Source organism: Rousettus aegyptiacus, unplaced genomic scaffold (genome assembly GCF_014176215.1).
Source record: "Rousettus aegyptiacus isolate mRouAeg1 unplaced genomic scaffold, mRouAeg1.p scaffold_m13_p_2, whole genome shotgun sequence".
In the NCBI taxonomy this organism is placed as follows: domain Eukaryota; kingdom Metazoa; phylum Chordata; class Mammalia; order Chiroptera; family Pteropodidae; genus Rousettus; species Rousettus aegyptiacus.
In genome coordinates this window covers 115,830,391-115,851,675 of record NW_023416295.1, presented here as the reverse complement: position 1 = coordinate 115,851,675, position 21,285 = coordinate 115,830,391, and the positions used below count along the sequence as shown (strand labels likewise).

The following is a 21,285-nucleotide window of genomic DNA, read 5'->3' as shown; positions in this document are numbered from 1 at the left end:
TTGAACTCATTCAGGTCACTCAGAGACCTTTGTTTAGCCTTGGGGTTGCATAAGCAGATGTGTCCATTCTCTCCTTCTCAAATTACATTCACCTGTTAAAGGACCATCAGTCTCTTTCTTTATTTATGCAAGGATTCTTCTGAAACAGCACTGAGGATGTGAACAGGTAGCCTTAATTGGCTACTGTCTTCCTAGTTTAGTTCTTAAGAAATAAAACTTGGAATTCAAAATCAGACTGTAAATTTAAGTTCAGAATGGAGTGAACCTCAGACTGTTGTGCTCTCTTAAGAATTTTAAACAGAATGATATTGCCCAGAGATTGAGAGCCAAGAAAAATACATCAGAATTGCTCATGACCAGTCCTTTCTTTCCCACACCAATCCACAGTCATGACAAAGTTTATGATTGGTGGTGAATTACAAAAAATTACAAGAGGTTGGGAAAATTCTCCAAGGCCACTTAAAGCTCTGTCTCCACAAGTATGGATCCCACCTTTAGTGAAGATTATCTTCAAATGCCTGGATAGGTTGCCTGTTGGTGATACACATGAGCCTAGGTTTTCTCATCTGTAAAATGAGGACAGTGGTGCCTCTTTTACAGACTTGCAGGTATTATCATTAGTGTTGTTAAGTGTTCAATAATTATTAGACTTAATGATTTGTATTAAAGGAGGAAACTAAGATGGTTAGAAAATTCAAATGGTAAAAATTAAGGAAATTGTGTAAATTATTTATATCAGCCATTCCATCCATTGCTTAATTTATCAAAAAGAAAAAAAAAGGAAAGATCAATTAATTTATCTTTTGTAATACCATCTCACTTGAGACCAAAAAATGTCCATGTTTACCATAACAATTGATGAGTAAGTAAACATGAAAGGAAGATGGAAACAAGACGGTGTAACACTTGATCTGGTGTCAAGGTTGCTGTACAATATGCCTTCCTATAAACCAACTGCCCTATTCCTACTTTTTGCTTTTATACACAACTATAGCTCACAATAACTTACATTGCATCTAACTAGCATTGATCAAAATGAAAATACGATATAAACAATGTGCACTGACTAGAAAACAACTGTAATTAAATAAACTCTCATAACTAAACATGACTGTGTATGTTTAATAGACCAGGCTCTCAGCCTCCTAAAATTAATTAACTCCCAAATGAAAGCTGTCTGCTATCAGAATAACCAATTTACTTTTTTCAACAATATAGCCAAATCGGTTTCCAATTAAGATTCGAAAAGCTAAGTCCTGATGAGCAAGGAAGTCGTAAATGATTTATGAGCATCTTACTTTTATGTAATGTTACATTTATTATTCTGCTTTAATCCTCTAGCACACTTTTTAATTCGTGAAAAATTAATGCCACGGCTATTTTATAAAGATTATGTCCACTTTAAAGGTAGCTATTCCAGGAAGCATATTCTAAAACTAAGAATGCAACCTTTTCAAATTTAGCAAGCTGATTTTTAAAACGTCCACTTAAATTTTAACAGTTTCTTTTTGTTTAATTGACATCCTTTTCAGTCCAATAATTCTAAAGAATGAATAGCTGTCATTTCTTCCTTCTCTATATTTCCCAGGTATTTTCATGGCTTTTTTTCCAATTCAGAATGGAAGGACCCAGGAACATTCACATGTTGGAAAACATTCAACTCTTAAAACTGTTGAGTGCCAATTCTATTCAGAAAGACTTGCTGGGGGGTTGCAGTGCCTGCAGCCTCAGAACTCTTGGTTTCCTTTGATCCTCACTTTGGCAACACTGCTGCTCCACAATCCCACCTTCATTAGGCTAGGATCCTGGGTTAAGGTTATGTTCCAGGCAAGTTTTTTAATGATGAGAAACAGATAGCTCTCTGAGCTAAAGGCAGAGGAGAAAAGTTGTAAAGAATCAAAGGAGAATTTCACAGTCATTCAAATATAACCGAGTCTCATGTAAATTTTATCTGGGAGCTAAAAAATTAGTAACCGAGATTCTCTTCCATCTCGTAGTGGTCGCATTATTTCTGCATAATCATTGTGCATGGGTTCAGACTGGGTTCCTCATGAGACTCATTTGCTTAAGCATCCATTGCCAACTTTAGACAGACTGTTCTCTTGGTTTGAGGTCTTAACAGGAAAAAATCCTAAGGGGGTAGGCTTGTTTCTTAGGAGCGCTCTTTGCAATAGGTCATGTCATAGGCCCCTGCTCAGTTAAGGATAGGGTTCTTGGCTTAGAAATCTTCCTGTAGTCCCATCAGCTATGGCCAAGAACAAAGGGTGATTTGATCAGTAACATTGCTTTTTCAGGGCTTGTGAGAGGGTAGGCATTCACAGTGAATTTGTCTCTATCAGGGATTACAATTGCTGCTTCATTCAAAGATGTGGCATTCATTCATGTCTAAATTCTCATAAACATTAGCTACTATTATCAATATCATTGTCATTATCATCATTCATTCATTCATTCATTCAATAATATTTATTAATCATCCGCTATATGCCAGCCACTTTCTGAGACTGTGAACGTGATGATAATAAAAGTTTTAATTTGGAATAAAGGAAATTCTAAATTTTAAGAGCTGATATAGTACTTATAAGACAGTTGTAGGAAGAGAGAAAGAATGGCCACTTTCTAGATGATGAGTAGAAAATTGTTCCTCTGGTGAAATGGAAAGAATACTAAAATGATCATTAGAAATGCTAGGCCCAGGTATTGGTGGAGTACGGCTGGTAGTCAGGTTGCAAAAGGCAAAACCCAAAGGAAGATCCAATCAATCTGCATACTTTAGGGTGATGGTGGAACAAGGCTCGTTCTCTGCTTTGCCTAGATGCCTAGGGATTAACGTAACATTTTCTAGCACATATAGAGAAAGTTACTATCCCTGCCCAAATTATATAAGCAAATGTTTTCTAATATGCATGTTAATGCTGTGGTTTTAGAATCATGATTGTAAACTATAGGGTCCAACCAATTAAAATAAATAAATGAAACAGGCCAAGGATAATTCATTGTCAGACAGTGGCAGAGACTAAGGTGAGTGAGAGAGGACGTCCTTTATCTAAAGGCAGAAGCCATTCTGCTGCCATTTGAAAATATGGCATTGTCATGACAGATCTCCCAATTTTTAAAGAAATACTTAAAATACAAATTTGTGTATAAAATTTTTGACTTAATAAAGAAAAACACTGAGGTCTATTCAAAATATATCTGGAGACTGCCTTCGGTTTGAGGTCTACCAAATTGCAAGCCCTGTTGGATAGTGAGGAGCACAAATCAACCTTGCCACTCAAACTGTTGCCTTGAGGAGGTACACATGAGGGGAACTCTGGACGCTGTGTTCCAGAAGATGCTGGGGCAGGACTGAACTGCTTCACGTGGGTATCATTACCAATGAAGCGATCACCAGGGTAAATGATTGTGGGAGGCTGAATAATAGGTCCCCAAAGATTTCGACATCTTAATCCTATGTTACTTTACATGGCAAAAGATACTTTTCAGATATGATTAGTTTGAGTATCTTGAGATGGGAAAATTTCCTGGGATTTCCCAGGCGGGTCTAAAGTAATCACAAGAATCCTCATAAGAGGGAAGCAGGAGGGTCACATCAGAAAGAGAAGGAAATGTGATGATAGATGGATACGTGCAAAGGATGCCGTTGCTAGAAGTGGCCATGAGCCAGGGAATGCAGGTGACTTCTAGAAACTGGAAAAGGCAAGGAACCAATTTCTCCCCTACAGCTTCCAGAAGGAACTAGCCCTGTGGACATCTTGACTTTAGCCCAGTGAGACTGATTTTGAACTTCTGATATCCAGAATTATGTGATAAAAAATTTGTGTTGTTCTAAGCTACCATATTTACAGCAATTTGTTGCAGCAGCCATAGGAAACTATACAGCAGCATAGGACTTCTCAAAGAGTCAGAGCTCGTTGGCCCTAAGGGAATCTATAATCTATTAAAAGGCTGTTGGCTTTTCCTGAATGATGAATCATTTTGTTCCTGCTAGGAAGACAGCTGCCAATCATCTCCAGTACTGACCAGACCATTTTAAAGCCCATAGACAAGAGGGGATGCAGAGCCACATAGCGGAAAAAAAATACCATTTTAAAAATCAAGTGAGATAACATTCTGTGTGACAATCTTCCTGAACTTTGATGTCTTTGTCTGTAACATGGGAATAAGAACACCATATACAGTTATGAGGCTAAGGATGAAAAACCTTTATCACAGTGCTTTATGTAGAGTGGGAGCCAAATAACCAAATGTTTTGTTATTCCTTTATTGTTACCCTTTATTCTCTAGAGTCACCATTATCACAAGATCAAGTTTCCTACATATCCTCAGTAAGTTAGCAGCTCAGTGGAACCATGAAAATCCTTATGTTTGATCTTCATCCCCTATTCCCTTAGACAGTGGGGGAACAGATGCTTGGGACATTGTGAAAATGTTACATTTATAACACAACCGCCTGTCACCAAAATGTCAGGAGAAGGAGAAGCTTCTAGAAAACCCCACTGTCCTTAAGTCATCCTGACAACCATCATGTCCAATACACACACTAGTGCTTGTTAAAGGGGTTAATTATCATAGCAGGGGACTATGTGCTTATGGCATTCAGCAGCCTTCAGGCTTCCCAAAGATGCACAGTGACATTTCTGCCAAGATTTTCACAGTATTATTGCATTAATTGAGCAGAGAATAAGTAAAGTGGCATGAATTAACAGATTTGACCCTGAAGAAACAGGTGACGGACACAAACACAAATTTTGGAATAGATTAACAATACAACTGACACTTCAAATACAGAGGTTCAGTGAACTCTAAAATACAAAATCAACGTCACAAACCCAAAGAATTTCAGGAGGCAGGAGTAAAGGAGAGGGATATGCCAACGGTAGGCCCCACAAAGCTGGGTTGTAGGCTCTGCTTGAAGATACAACCTTATAATACCTTTCAAATCCCTCAGGCCAATAAACTCATCTGTGGGCTGACTTCAGTTCATAAGCTATGAGCATGTGACCCCTCTGGCTAATGGACACTTTGTCAAAAATTCAACAGCAACAAAATGAGCCTAAGAGGAAAGTAGAATGTAGAAGCTGTTTTTCTTTCAGAGCAGTCCCTACATCAGATTACCCTTTCCTCTACTCCAACCTCTCAGGAATCCACACTATATACTGTGTAATTTGACTGCTTAGATCTCACCCAGCCCCTGGACTGACTTTGCTCTGCCTTTAGGCTCTTTTAAGCCTAGATCATTATTTCTCTGCAGGAAAAATTATGTATCTGAAAACTCATTCATTCCCTGAGGACAAAGCTAGAGATCTATAGCCCCTCGTGTGTAGAAATACACATTATCATGCCAGTACCAATAAGGTATGCTGTACAAATAAATCGTTCATTGGCAATATCTGGAAAAATTATATGGGGAATCTCCCAGTACCGGAGTATTGTTCAGTAGCAAGACTATATTCATCCTAGATATTATGGAAATTCAGTGTTATTTTTACAGTAAATTATTCTCTACTGGTAGAAAGTTAGACTGTGACAAGCTGCTAGAGTATATTGTTTTGAGCACGAACTCTCTTAGCACCTCAGATCACACCTTGGCCTCAAAAGGAGCATAACAATAGTAAATGGAGAAGGCTGGAATTGATTAGAGAGGTAACAACACTGGCTTTCGGAGTGCCTCTTCTAAACCGATTTTTTAAAAGATAGATTTCATCTTTCTGAATAGAAAACAATGAAGATAAATTTAGTAATCTTATTTTTTAGCTGCATTTTTTGGGCCCAAGGCATTGGTATATTATTTCTTATTAAAGTTACTTGAAAAGCAGCTGGTAGAAAAAGGGCACATTGACCCTCCTTTGTCCCCTTGAATGCAAGAAACAAATCTCTCCAATAAAAGGTACCCTCTTTGTTCCACGGGGGCCAAGAGAGACATCCTTTTTGCTAGAGTTAAGAAACGTAGGGCCAAAAAGCCCATATAAACAAATCTGTTACTTTTTACTAATTTGCTACCCCAAGCCTTCATTTTGTTTAGATTCTTCACTAAGGAACACACAAACCTAAGTTTCTTTGTCCTGTCAATTCTTCAAAATTTTATTTTTTATCTAAAAATTATGAACAGCTGTCTTCTTTGATCATTTCTCTGAGCGTCATTGATGATGTCCAGTGTACACATATTAAATTGGTTTCTCTCCTGTTAATCTGGACTAGGGTCAATTTTATGATTAGTCAAACCATAAAAACTCAAGGTGGGGAGAATATTCCCCTCTCCAACAGCACTTATATAAGTTTTCCAACATGACTGTAAACAGAAATGACAAGTAAAATTTAATTTTTTAAATTTAAATTAAATTTTATGTTTTAAAGGTCATTCAAAATAAAAACGTAAATAGAACTATATACCTTTTATTTCATGCTTAGAAATCAGTTACTCATATTTCTATACAAGATCATATAATGGTAAATAAAATAGGTTCCAAGAGCATGGAGGTGGTCAGTACAGAGATACTTGAAATGTCTGCCTGAGTTCAAAACTTGGCTTTATGGCCTGGACCATGATGTATTACCCATCTTAAATGTCTTTCAGAAAAATTACAGCAGAGTCAAGCATTCCATTCTTTTTAAGGAAGAGTAGAGGTGTGACTATGAAGATCTCTAAATGAGATGAGTTTGGTAGAAGGGCCTAGTCATTGATAGTGACTCAATAAATGGTGGCTATTACAATCTATCCAGAAATTTCTGATGTTCTCACTAAAAGAAATACAACACCAAACTTTAAACCTACTTTATTTTGCCCAACATTTGTGCATAACATAAATATTTCAAAGTGTTTTCATATACATTGATTCACTTGGTCCTCACTAAAATCTCTGTGAAAGAAATAGGAAAGATGTTAATATCCTAAATTTTCATAAGAAAAATTTAGATTCAGATGATCTGATTTAAGATTCTTTGGTCCCTGATAAGCTTTTAGTCTCAAAAAAGCCACCTCATATTTCTGGGTCTATCTGCAAAATAAATAAGTCAGACAGTGGTATGTCCTCTACTAGTACTTATATAATTTGGAGATCAAGTAGTCGGAACAAGCCAGGCTTCACTGTGTGGTAAACTATCAGGTTACCAACTTTCCAGGATTTGGAGCTAAGCTTTGAGACACACTACCTCCTCAGTGCCCAAACATGATGGAACCCTAAGAGAAAACTCATGGTAATCAAAACGCCTAGGAAATCTCGGTATCTAGTGATTTTACTTATAATGAATTCTTAAAACCCATTTCATTGGAGTATTTTCACACTGACGTGAAGATAAATGGGACACTCAGTCTTATATAGAACTTAGCTTTGTGGAGTCTAAAATCAAAGCAAAGGAATTCAAATGATCAATGAAAAATCTTTAAGAAAGCTAAGGGACTTTCGCACTATGAATGAACTTTTGAAACCAAAATATTTAGAATACTTTGACTAGGACCAGATTTCTTGGGAGAATGCTGGTTGTACAGAACCACACTCCACATGTTCCCCTTCCTGTGCACTATCTCCACTTTTACTGGGGTCATTTGTCCAGGTTACAATTTTACCATAAGAATATACCAAGGACATGGTTATTGTGAGGTAGGAGAGAAAATAAATGTTCCTGGACACCACCATTTAAAACAAGAGAAAGACCAAAGTCTTTGTACATTTTAGTGACATGATGGCAGGATACAGAGTGAGTGACAAGCATAGAGTTCGGCATTATGGAATTTGTCAGTATGTCATCACAGAAGTGGTCATCATTTTCTAAGTTAGTGATCTGAGGTTAGAAACTTTTCTTGTCACGTGATAAGTGAATTCTGAGGCTATGAACCCCAAGTATACTGACAATGGTGTCCAATGGTTTTAAAATACAGAACCCAATTCTTTTAACTGCCCATTATTACCTAGAGACACATTTTCAGAAGGCAAATTTTCCTTAAGAACTTAGTGATTACTAAAATGTCAAGCTAAAATCATAAATGATATTCTCTGGGCCTTCATTGGGAGTCCTATCGACTCATGTTTAAATGTTTTAGCAAATACGATCCTCCGGTTTTAAAGGCCGAACTTTTCAAACATATCAGAGAGAAAGCAGTGGATAAAGCGAAGGTATAGCTCAGGAGGCCACTGGAATCAGGCATAGGTAGTGACACTGAGATCTTCAAGGGGTCAGGAAACACACAAAGCTAACACTGCACATAAAGAAAGACAATGGACCTGAAGTCATCTAGAAATGGCAAGCTATTCTTGGTAGCTTCTTTAAAAACCTAGAAGTAGTAATGAGATATATATTTACACTTACCAGTCACTGTCACAAAAATAAAGAGTAATTAACACTGTTGCTGATAGGAATGAAGGGTGGCTACTTTAGTACTTACTGGTAGAAATGAAAATTACTATTATCTTTTGGGAAACAAATTCAGCTATTTATTACTTCAACCCAGCAAACTCACTTTTGGGAACCTAGTCCATAGAAAGAAAAAGCACTATAGCAGTATAAAGATGTTTTTATAATATTATTCATAGGGCCAAACATAAGGGTGGAAACAATGTGAATCACCATTAGTAGAGGAATGGTTGAATAGATTATGACATAATCATACCATGAAGTATCATGCACTGTTAAAAAATAATTAGTCATAACTATTGATTAGAAAAGTTTTCCATGACATATCATGAAGAAAGAATGAAAAAAAGCAAAGAAGTGTCTATATAATATTTTACCATTTTTATGAAACACAAAATAATAAAAATCCCAATATAGGTATATGTACACACTTGTGTGTGATTATGCATGTATGTGGGATGTATCTGTTTGTGTACAATTATATGAGCATAGAGAAAGTAAATGGAAGGTTAGACATTAGGTTCTTTAGGCTGAATGACCAGAAAAAATATGAGGGATCAACAGAAGGAGATGAACTGAATAAAGAGGGGAAGGAAGCAACAAAAAACATTGAACAAAAATGATTGTAATAAAAATGAAATGAATGATTTCTCACTTATGCATAAGTTTATCCACATATAAAGAAGCTAGAGAAAGATAAATTAGTTAAATCTGCCTCCCTCATAAGAGAAATGAATGATTTCTCACTTATGCATAAGTTTGTCCACATATAAAGAAACTAGAGAAAGATAAATTAGTTAAATCTGCCTCCCTTATAAGAGAAATGAATGATTTCTCACTTATGCATAAGTTTATTCACATATAAAGAAACTAGAGAAAGATAAATTAGTTAAATCTGCCTCCCTCATAAGAATGGTGATGATATATTGTAAAGTAGAAAAAAAAAAAAAGACAATCATGAAAAAATCATGTTTTTTTAAAGGAGGAAAAAATAAACATTTGAACACAAAGCAATTACATTTTTGTATGGCAAAAAACGCCATAAAAAAAGAGAAATGACAGCCTGGGGGGAAAGTATATATATATAACCTGTATGGCAGACATTTCTCAACAAACAAAGAACTTCTATACATTGTTAAGAAAAAGATAATCAACATAATACACAAGATAAGAATAAGCAATTTGCTTGGGAGGGAATCCAAAAAATCAAATACACATTAAAGATGCTGTCTTCTTCACCGTCATAGAAATGCAAATGTAAGCAATTATGAGATACAGTTTTTATTCCCCTGGTCAGCAAAAATTAAAAAAAATAACCACCAGCTGCTGGAGAGACTTTCAGTCAATCAGGTACCTTTTTACGTTATCAGTGAAAGGGTAAATTGTTACAACTGTCCAGAAAATAATAAGTTTGCAATAAAATAGCGAAAATATTCTTAAGGCAAACACTCTCTCTTTTGAAAATCTCTTATTCATAAAAATAAAATATTTAAGTGAATAAATTATATATTTACACATGTGTTATATATATGCATATATATATGCTCCTCTTTCTCAAAAGCTGTATATAAAAGATGTTTATTGCAGCAATTTAGTTGTGGCCAATATAAAACATATACACAAAGAAAAAACTGCAAAAAATCATGGATATACATTGTATCTGAGGACTAGCTTAAGAAAGTATGGAATACACAAACTTGAAAATTATGCCACTATTTATAAGAAGTCTAAATTCATATATCAAGACTCTGAGCTGTATCTATGACCTATCATTATTTTATAAAGCATGTTGTGAAATAAGTATGACTTAATTTTTAAAACAACAATAAAAAATATGTATTTAGAATATAGAAATGTGTAATAAAGATTTATATCTCTCCATAATTAAAAAGGTAAGCTTCAATTACGTGGAGTATGTGTTTATGTGTATGGAATCCTTATTATTTGATATAACTTATTAGGTTATTAATACAGTATTATATTATCAATAAATTATTTGGCATTTGGATTAATAATACCTTTAAAAAAGAAAAGTCTTTGTAACAGTAGCTACTGATAATACAGCTAATAGCTAGTGTTGATTAAGGGCAATCAATACATTATGTCACTTGAGAAAACTTTAGGAGAAAAGGAGTTGCATCTGGGAGCAGGAAACCAGAGGTGAACATTGAGCAGAAGTAAGCACATTCTGGCTGATGGAAAAGATAGTTAGGCTTTCAGCAGGGAAGAGTAGCAGGTGGGTGGTTCACAAGAAGATGGCCCATGGCAACATGAAAAGTTACCAGCAGGTAGAGGTGTGTGCTGGCTGTGAAATCTGAGTTCAAAGACAAAACTTGTAAAAAGGCAAGTCTCCAGGATCAGAGGAACTGAAGTGCTAGTTGTCTGAACAAAGCAGACACTCAGGAAAGGAAGAATGTCAAGAACCCAGGTAATTAGCAATGGAATATAAATAGGGTTTCAGTTAGGACCACAACATGCGGCTGTGTGGCCTGTGTGATGCACAGCTCTGGGAAGTGCTGTTGACTTAAACCACAGTATAAAGGGTACCTCCTAGATTTGTACAAGGCATGAAGACCATTACAATACTGGGATTATGATACTAAGATCAAAACAGATCAGTAACAAAATTGACATTATCATCATCCATCACCACCTCAACTGTGACAGTTGACATTATGACAATGTTATGCTGTAGTGGCAAATTCACTGATTCTAGAAAGAATCAAAGGAAGTAGCCATGTTAGGTATTATAATTACCATTAAAATGAAGAATGTTCATTGACTTGCCCAAGATCTCAAAGGTAGTTAGTGGCAGAACAGGCACGTGAACCCAGAATGTCTCCTTCTGAAACCATTCTGTTCCCACTGTCTTAAATGGCTCGCAATGAGAATGAAGATTGTTCCCTGACATTGGTGTTAGGTTAAGGTTGAGGCCTACTGAGCAGTGAGCCAAAGATATCATTATACCCATTGTAATTCTTTCATACTAATTATATTTTCTTATTTTTTCTAACCCAATTGGTAAACAAAGTCTCCTTGTAAGGTGATCTTCTGCTGAGTAACATTCAGACTAAACATGTCCATACTGTTTGCCATTTTGTTATAGTGACTATTTGTTTAGACAAAACATGTTACAGAATTTATGGGATTTATGGCAGCTTACAAAAACACATATAATACAAAATAAAGTTGAATAAAAAAGTAAGGAAATGAGGAAATTGAATTAGAAAGAAAATGAGTAAAGACAAGAAAACATCCAGCCAAGAATGAAGGTAGTTCACAAAATAAATAAGGCACTCAATAAAGTTCTCTATATTTGTGGAGATAGACCACAAATTTGGCTCTCAGCTTTTTAGAAGTCAAGAGTAAGAGGGAAAAGTGATTCACAGCATATAAAAGACATAATTATAAGCCAAACAGTGGCTTAGGAGAAATACAAGAATTCTTGGTAGTAAGATTAGAAAGTTATATTTTCCATTGTCCCATATAATGCTAATAATAGCCTCCAGTTTTTATAAGGATCTTATTATGTGTCAGGCATGATGCTAAGTGCTTTTAATGCTTTATCTCATTCAATTCCCTTAACAATTTCATAGAATAGATATTATTAGTATCGCTTTTTTACAAATGGGAAAATTGAAATACAGAGATGTTAAGTCACTGCAGGAAACACAATTAGTGAGTATGTAATTTGGGATTCCAACACAGTTCTGCTGACTCCAAAGTTATTCTACCACATGGCTTCCTATTAGGAGCAAAACCTCGATTCAATTCCTAAGTATCCTTCATTATCCAATAAAATCCTTCAATACTCAATATAGTGTGGTCTCCACTACTTTCTTCCTGCCACATAACTTTCTTTTCTTCACTGCACTTACCACCGTCTGAAATGATGCTCAGTTGTTTACTTATCTTATTGTCTTTCTCATTTTAGAATGTGAACTACATAATTGCAATAATCTTGTTTATCTTGCCACCCTTGTATGCCCAGAGTCTGTTTTATTGCCTAGGACCTAAGAGGCACTCAATAATATTTTTGATTAAATGAATATTTCAAGGAGCAAGGTATCCATTCAGAACTTTTGCACATCTGAAAATCTAATTGTCCCTACTTATTCTTGGTTCTTGGAAGGTATTACTTACATATTCCTCTCCAGTCTCCATGCCTTACACTAGTTACTCACCAAAAATATATTATTTCCTAGAACTTGGCTATTTTTCACAATTCAGCTTGACATAGCCTTGGTTTTATTCATTCGACCTTATAATTTTAAAAATTATCTTAAGAATACTTATGACACCATCATTTGTCACACATAAAGAAAATTTTTAAAAATTCTTTTGCCCACAAAATATGATTAACGATTTTTAAAATCCTACATTCAAAATATTTTCCTAGTGTCCTGTTCAATATAGATTTTTTTTTTTTTGCTATTTGTTGCCCAATAGTTCCTGCTTTAAAAACAACAAACAAAAACAACAAAACATAATATTTCTTAAAAAGAGAAAGCAACTTAATGGCTTAAAGCACAAAGACCCAACATGTATTTGTTCCTGGTTAAACACTTTAACTCTTAGAAACTGTTTGTGAACATTCAGCCTATCCTTCAAAGTAGGTCTTTACTTTCTATTTTCTTAGCTGTTATCCGGTGCTAATTTATTATTTCAGTTAAATGACTACACTAAATTGAAAGCTATGTAAAGTTGATGATGGCTTCTTGACTTATTTTTCTGGGTTCAAATGGTCCAATAGGGCAGATAGGAAAGGCAAGAAACAACTTGGGATATAAATAATGGCTGGATTATATTTTCATACTTCAAAAAAAAATTAGAAAATGGTTACGGTATAAAAGACAATGATAAATAGCTAAGGTGATGTGATATTGTGATTTATAATTAGAAAAAAATTTTGGTAAGTTTCCACAGTTTCTGGCACATAGCTCCTAAAACCCTTCAGTTTCCTATATAAGAGCTATAAGGGCATCATTTGTTATAGTGTTCAGTTTTGGTTTCCAGTTCCTGAAACAATTCCAGAGCCTTAAAGGTGAAATGGGTGTCTTTTGTTATTCAAAACAAGCCCTTTCAATCACGCCTGAATTTATGTTAATAAGGTGACTGTTTGAAAGCCCCTAAGGATGGAGGCAAGTTGCCAAGTGATCCAATCAAGTGATTAGAGGAATAAAACTTTTAGTCCCACTCCCTAACCTCTGGGGAGGAGAAAGGGCTGGATGCTGAACAATCACCAGTGTCCAATGACTTAATCAATCATACCTCTGTAATGAAGCTTCCATAAAAACCTCCCCAAAACAGGGTTTGGAAAGCTTCTGGGTCTGTGATTACCTAGTGCTGGGAGAGCCTCATGCCTAGAGAGAGTGTGGAAGCTCTGGGCCCCTTCCCACATACCTCGTCCTGTGCGTCTTTTCCATTCCCCTGTTCCTGAGTTACATCCTTTTATGATAAACTGGTAATCTAGAAGTAAAAGGGTCTGCTGCCATTTTTAAGTAGAAAGTGTTAGAGCTAAATTAAGTTGTAGAGCACCCAGCTGGTGTCACAGACTTGCTTGGTGTGGAAAACCTGTCACATTTGGTGGCCAAAAATGTCACAAGTATTGAGAATAATGTGGAGAGTAGAGGGAAAACACAGGAGGACTTTTCCCTTTTGCTGTTAGCAGTGGGATTTCCTAGAACATTCCTGGCCTGTGGACATGTGATTTTGGAAGAGAAAGAATGAAAGGGCAGGAGATGAAACTTTGATTCCCAGGTGGCCATCTAGTCACCCAGGGAAAGCATGAAGCAGCAGCTGTGCTGCTCTTAGTTACTAAAAGTAAGTTACTAATGAGTAAAGCTTCATAACTTTGCCCAGGGAAAGACCTTTCCAGAGATTTTTAGCTCGTATGTTTTCACAAAACAAGAGAAAGGAACAAACTGTTTCTACCATCTGAATCGTAGGGATCGTATTGAGAGAACTTATGCATTTGCTAACCGGTGCCGATCCCATTGTGCACAGGCGGGCCCAGATGTCCAGAAAATCCACGATAATTATCCATTAGCGTTAGATTTTAAAGCAGAGCATAGTATAGTTTAAAAAAAAAAAAAAAACTAAGCATGATTTATAGGTATCATTAAAGAAAAACAAAAAAAGGAATAAGAAAAGAAAGAAAAAGAGACTCACTGAGGGTATAAGAGAAGAGTTTTTAACAATTTGAAAATCAAAAGGCAATATTTAGAGACTTGACAAGTAAATATTTACTCCAAAGAAAACATACCCTTTTTGTTAATCTGCAGACCCCATTTCTTCTTGCATTACATCATTGTGTAAATTTTAGGCTGCAACATGAAAAGACACAATACTTTCCATTTTCTTCAATGAAAAGTCCTAATATTGAACATTTTATATGCTCTTAATAGAATAACCTCTTTTTTTTTTGTCCTGCTAACTTCTTCAGCTACTTTAAATATTTCCTTTGCTTAAGATTTAAGGTCTACGAACATACATAATTTGGCCAAGTGAAAAAAAAAAATAGATCTCATATTACAATTATATAGAGAGTTCATGAAGTATTTTCCCTTAAGATAAGCTCCCTAAATTCTCTCAATATTAATTAGGCAGTTGCAATGAAAAGAATATATATTTGATATATTCAATATTTATTTCTCCTTAGAATTAGCTGCCTTAAATCATTGAAGGTGTTGGGAATATAAGTCAATACATAAAACTATAAAATCTAATATACAATGGAATTTTTAGCAACTGTAAAAATAATGCTGTATAAAGATAGTTAATGACATGAAAAGGTCTCCATAATGTAAAGTAAGTAAAAAAAAAAAAAAAAAGACAGAGCCTTATGTGTACAGATTCCACATTTTTGTAAAAAAAGTCTATACTCATCTATATAAAAGACTGTATAGATACATATATCAAGATGACATTGTTTCTAACAGTTAAGGATTACTTTTATTCTTTTTCCTTCTCTATTTCTAAATATTCTAAAATTATTATTATTATTATTATTATTATTATTATTATTAATGCCTACAGCACCTGGTCTTCCTAGGTGGTCTCCCATCCAAGTACTAACAAGGGCCAACCCTGCTTAGTTTCTGAGATGAAACATCGGGTTTATTCAGGGTAGACCATGGACCACGGTTCCACTGTGGTACGAACTCAGGACCTTCTGTGTGTAAAGCAGACGTGCAAACCGCTACGCTAGGAAACCATGTCCTAAATATTCTAAAATTATAAAAGTACATTACTTTTGGAGTAAAAACAAAGTTATTATTAAAACATTCTCTTGCATGAGGATAATCAGTGTCCAATTAATATGATAACCAATTAAACCAGTTCTCTTGAGCCTTCAGTCATCTTAATTTTGAGTTGAAATGATCCAAAATAAGCAGATGTACTAAGTGGCCCAGTGTTGAAACTTCACACAGACATTGCCTGAGCTTGACCCCTAACATTTCCAGCATGTGTTCGAGCATCCTCTTTGCTGCTTTAGTAGCCAAGAATGGAGAAAAGCAACAGACGGTGACAGTTAGGACTGTAAGAATGCCAAGCTCAAGAATGGAGTTTCTACTTCAAGATTCTTTTTCGGGGGTACAATATCTAGAAAGTCGAAGCACAAAGCTTTGCAAAATGCAAATGTTTGAGATAAAAGGAAAGGTGATTATGTAAGATCCTATAGTTTAACACAAAGCATTTGGGGCAGCGGTCCCCAACCTTTTTGGCACCAAGGACCAGTGCCCTCATGAGACTCTAATGCCTGATCTGAGGTGGAGCTGAAGTGGTGATGCTAGTGCTGGGGAGCAGCTGCAAATACAGATGAATTTTTGCTTGCTCACCTGCCCGCTGCTCACCTCTGCTGTGTGGCCTGGTTCCTAACAGGCCATGGACCAGTACTGGTCTGCAGCCCAGGGGTTAAGGACCCCTGATTTCGGGTATGTTAAGAAAAGAATAAAAATTCAACCATATTTCTAAAGTAGATTACAAGATTTCTTTTTTTCTGGACTTTCTTAAAAATAAAATAGAATTTTATTACTTATAGAATGGCCATCATGGATCTTTCACCTTTTACCCTCTGGCTCCAACATTAACATCTAGCCAAAAACTGTTCAAGGATGAAGTGAGTACTTAAATTGGTCTAATCATAGGAATGCCCCGGATATTATTGAAAGTCGTGAAAGAGTCCGTTTTTTCCCATTGAATATGATGTGCAAGGATGACAATCCAGGAGTTTCAGGAAATCATGTCGAGATGAAGAAACAGAACCAGTCTGAGAATAAAGTCACCCCAGAGAGAAGAGCTGAAAGATTGATCCTGATTGATTATTTGAGCCTTTGATAAGAATCATACCTAAAGCTAGACAAACCACAGAAGTGTTGTTACTTGAACCATGAAATTTTCTCTAGTTTGGATTAGATTTCTTGTCACTTGTGAAAAAATATTCCAAACTAATAAACCTTTCTTAACATAACAGAATTCCAGTGGTAGCTACATAGATCAAACCTACCCTTTGGGACATTCACTATACAAATACAAAATTATGATTAAACCAAATTGTCAATTGAAAAAGTGTCCAACAATTATTTACCTACACCATATAACACGCAAAATAATACAAAAATTTATTTACTGTGGCAGGCAATGAGAAGGTTGGTCTTTCAAAGTCCTTCACATTACATCTAGGAATTATCTCTTCATCTGTAAGGCGAAACTCAAAAACTCGTTAACAGCAGAACCAAGCCGAGGTTCAGGATATAATGACCAGAGTTCAAGATGTAAGTGAAAATCAGAGTTATCCAAAGCTTTTGGCTTTAATAGTCTTCTAAATCAACGACCTGCTAAAAATATTTGTAAAGAATGTTCTGTGTCAAAAAACAGGTGAATGTCTGTCTGTGTGCTGGTCTGAGTGAGTGACGAGTAAGACAAGAGGCTTTAGAATTCTAGGAATCTCACAGGGACCCCATCATCTTATGTGCTCATAGAAGTCTTCCTACTCCCATAAGAACCGATAATATATAATCTCTCTTCTTTTCCTCTCCACTTTCCTTTCTCCCTCTCTCCCTCTCTCCTCTCTTCCTTTTCTCCTTCATCTCTTGCATTTTGTTTCTTTCACTCCTCTCCTCTTCCCTTCGCTTTCCTTCTTTTTCTTTAATTCATTTTGCTTTCCTCAATTCTATCCTGTGGAATAAACCATAATCTCCCCATCCTTTATATTCCAAAGTCTTCCTAATCCCCAGTTTTCAAGATTTTTTTCCAGAATAGAATAGTCTTCATTTAGCAACCTGTGCTGAACTTGCTGAACTGGAAAGACCTGAAGCTGCTTCAACTCTCATTTTCACTGGTACCCTCTGTCCTGATGTTGTGGCCTTGTGGCCTGATGAATATCCTAGAGATCTGGTGATAATAGCTGTAAAATTTCCAGCAGACATTTGGCTAAGGCTATTGTTGTTATTGTTGCTGTTGTTGTTGTGTTGTTGTTTTGGCTTATACCATAGCACAGACCTTGAAGACATTCGTATTCTCTCTACGTTGAATTTGTACAGAAATCCTAGTAACAGTTTTTTAATTGAGCTTCTGGAACACAATTAGCATTCTTTGGGATAAAAGAATATAATTGTCACTCTTTGAGATAAACATTTTAATTGTGCTGTCCTCTCCTTGGAATAAATAAACTACAGATTTGCCTGATTATAGAAGATAGAAGACAAAGAACAAAATTCACTTGCGGACGAATGCTCTTACAAAATGCTTTGTGGAGCCCATTAGGAATTGGGAAAGGAAGAGGGACACATGCATCTTTCACTTCCCAGTTAAATTTCTCATTCTAAAACTCATCTTAACAATGTCAGGGAAAAGGGGAGAGGGGCAATGGTGGGGGGCAGTGGAGGGGGGAGGGGGGGCGCAGAGAGAGAGAGACAGAGACAGAAAGAGACAGAGACAGAGAGAGAGACAGAGACAGAGAGACAGAGAGAGAGACAGAGACAGAGACAGAGAGAAAGAGACAGAGAGACAGAGACAGAGACAGAGACAGAGAGAGAGAGAAAGAGAGAAATAGAAATATAGGAGGAGAAAAAAAGGTGATCTCTCCCTCTGAGCTAGGAAGCCTTAGAGGTTACATATACATTTTGCAGTTTGGAAGTTGCTTTTTACTCTAGCTGGGGAAAAACCTCAACAATTTCCCTAATTCGGGATATGATACTTATTAACAATGCTCATTTTGATATAAATTAAGATACAAAATAATTCTTTGGTACCATTGCAATATTCCTCAACAAAATGGTCTGTATTTATAATACATGTACACTCTGGCCCTACAAACACACATCTGTTACTCCATCAAAGTCATTTGGCCATCAGAATATCTTAATTTCATCATCTACTCTTCATTCCTGAGTCTCTTTTCTGGATAGAATGAACCTTCAAACCAGCTGATACTTGATTGAATGTTGACCTTCTGTTTTTTGAGTAAGTTGAACATTATTGATTTATTTAAAAATCACCCCACTTCCCAGGTTTTCCTACTAAATCACTATGTGTGTTAAGTACTGAAAGTAGATTACAGGAAACATTAGCATAAGCAGTCATTGTTGCAAGCTATCAAAGCCATACGATGTTTAGAGATTAAATCAAGAGAGATTAGGGAAAGCTAATGCAGCCATATCACCTATTACCTCCCTGTAATCATCATCCAAAAGAAAAAGCACATCTTTTTCATGAATCTCCAAACGATAAGCTAAAAGTGAAATGACATGCCAGAATTCCCCATTGATGTCTTTTATCCTTCGTAATATTCAGTTAACTAGATAGTACATGACCTTACATGATAGAACAGACCTTGTGAACTATAATTCATAGTGACTTTGAGAGTTGATGACCATGGTTTATGATGGTCACTGGAGGAAACATCTGCCATGGGCCCTAGCATTCACACGGGCATATCCAGATACAGTGACGTCATTAACAGCGCTTATCTTCACTGAACAGAGTACATGGTTTTCACCTTCAGAACATCTGTTACTCATGTACATGCAGAAAATTTGTTCAAATATTTCAGGAAGCCAAATGACCCACATATTTTCTCTTACCAAGAGCTCATCTTGTGTTCTCAGTTTATGGTTTTTATTGAATTACTGACATTTCCCCCCAGCCATCTCAAGCAAAACCAGAGACTCCATTTCATTTATTGCTATTTCTACTCAAAATAAAGAATAGATCCTAATACATATTCAATGTATGGTAGTTGAAAGCATTAATAAATGGATCTTTGATTCTCAATACTAAGTAAAGCATCCTATAGGTAGCAGATGAAAAACTTTTAAAAGAGAAAAAAGCTTATTAAATTTCATTATATTTGGTGCATAGAAAGGTTGTCAAAATGCAAACAGGGATTCATGAATTATTGTGACCTTAAAAGTCAACATTTTTGATTATATCTTGGGGGCAGAAATGCAAAAACAACCATTTAGCTACTGATCTGTAGTCTTAATGTGGATCCTCTTATTGTGATTTTAAACTTGAGAGGGACAATAGTCTAAATAGGATGTCAATGTCAGCATGTATTTAACTATGATACCTCCACAAATTGAGTACCTCTGGCCTGAGTTATATACCCTAAGGATGCAAGCAATGGAACCATCACATTGTCTTGATTAATAAAGGGTGATGTTTGTCCAGCAATATTAGGAATATTACCCATCAGTTATTCTCAGGTTATCTTATTTACTTCGGTGACAGAATACTACCCCTGCCCAGAACACCTCTTCCCTTTCAGTGGACTCTTCATTACTTGCAATTTGAGTCAAGTGACCAGAAGGTCTTTACTAAGTATTATTTATTGACATAAACTGAGACGAAGGTTTGTCTGCTTAGAAGAAATTATTACAGAAGGCAGGAGACTCTGTACAGGATATGATCACTATAACTGTAAGACCTTCCTAAAGCAATTTTTAATTCAAATATTTATTAAACACCTACTATTCATTATGCACTGTGCTGTGCACAGAAGATACAGACAAGGTCTCTTATTTCATGGGCTTACACACAATAATCAAGCCAACACACAATAATCAAGCAACAAAAACCATCAGAGGATGAGACGTGCTGTGGTAAAAAAAAAATCATTGAGATCCAGTGATAACTATTTACCATTAGTTTTTTTTCTTCCCAACATCAAGCACAGAAGAAAGCACCAGCATCAACATCGGCATCAGTTAAATGTGATACTTACCACCACAATTACATTTGCTGCTGGGATTGGAAGGTTTTCCACTTCAAGATCTTGACCAGCTACAGCCAAAAGATTGAGAGATGGGTCATATGCAGGTCTAGGAAATGCTGAATCAACAATTTGATGGCGTTTGCTTATTTGAGCTCCAGCAGAGGAATGCTTATATATCTTTTGTGGAGCTACATCCAGGCTCTTTTCAATGTCTTTTGAATGGTGATAAATGAATGCTGGCTTCCCACTCTTTTTATGATGAATTGCCAAAATGTGATCATTATTTCCTGAAAAGCACCCTGAAAGGAAGAAGAAGCAGAAACAAAAGTCAAAGACCTTATTCAGCAAGATGACTAGAAATATTTGATAGAATTACCTAATCTTTGGAGACTTTAAGACTTGTGAAGAATTTATATCAGTTGGTTTTCATCTTTTTTCCCTGTCTCATTATCCCAAAGAAATAGAAAACACTTGGTGGTATGGAGGCATCTCAGAGGCTTTAGGTGGACCAAAGTGGGGGTAGTTTGAAAGCGTCGTAGTTATCAGATATTTTCATACCTCATTTAGTCAGGAATTCTCTCCTTTATCTAAACCCACAGTTTCCATACCCTGTTGGTCTTTCATTTCTGGATGTCCTTCAAATGACAATGATTTATATCATATTCAAGCTTTCTTCTCTTTAATTAATAGCATTTTATACCATTCCTACTTCA

At 35.9% G+C, this 21,285-nt stretch overlaps 1 protein-coding gene across 1 annotated transcript in view; it reads right to left on the bottom strand.

The window, feature by feature from the left end:
- The window catches only part of PTPRR (protein tyrosine phosphatase receptor type R), a 217,534-nt gene that overhangs the window by 179,912 nt on the left and 16,337 nt on the right, over positions 1 to 21,285 (bottom strand). The window contains exon 2 of the mRNA XM_016152328.2: positions 20,582 to 20,871. Coding sequence (XP_016007814.2) covers positions 20,582 to 20,871 — 290 coding nt within the window. The remainder of the gene's footprint in view (positions 1 to 20,581; positions 20,872 to 21,285) is intronic.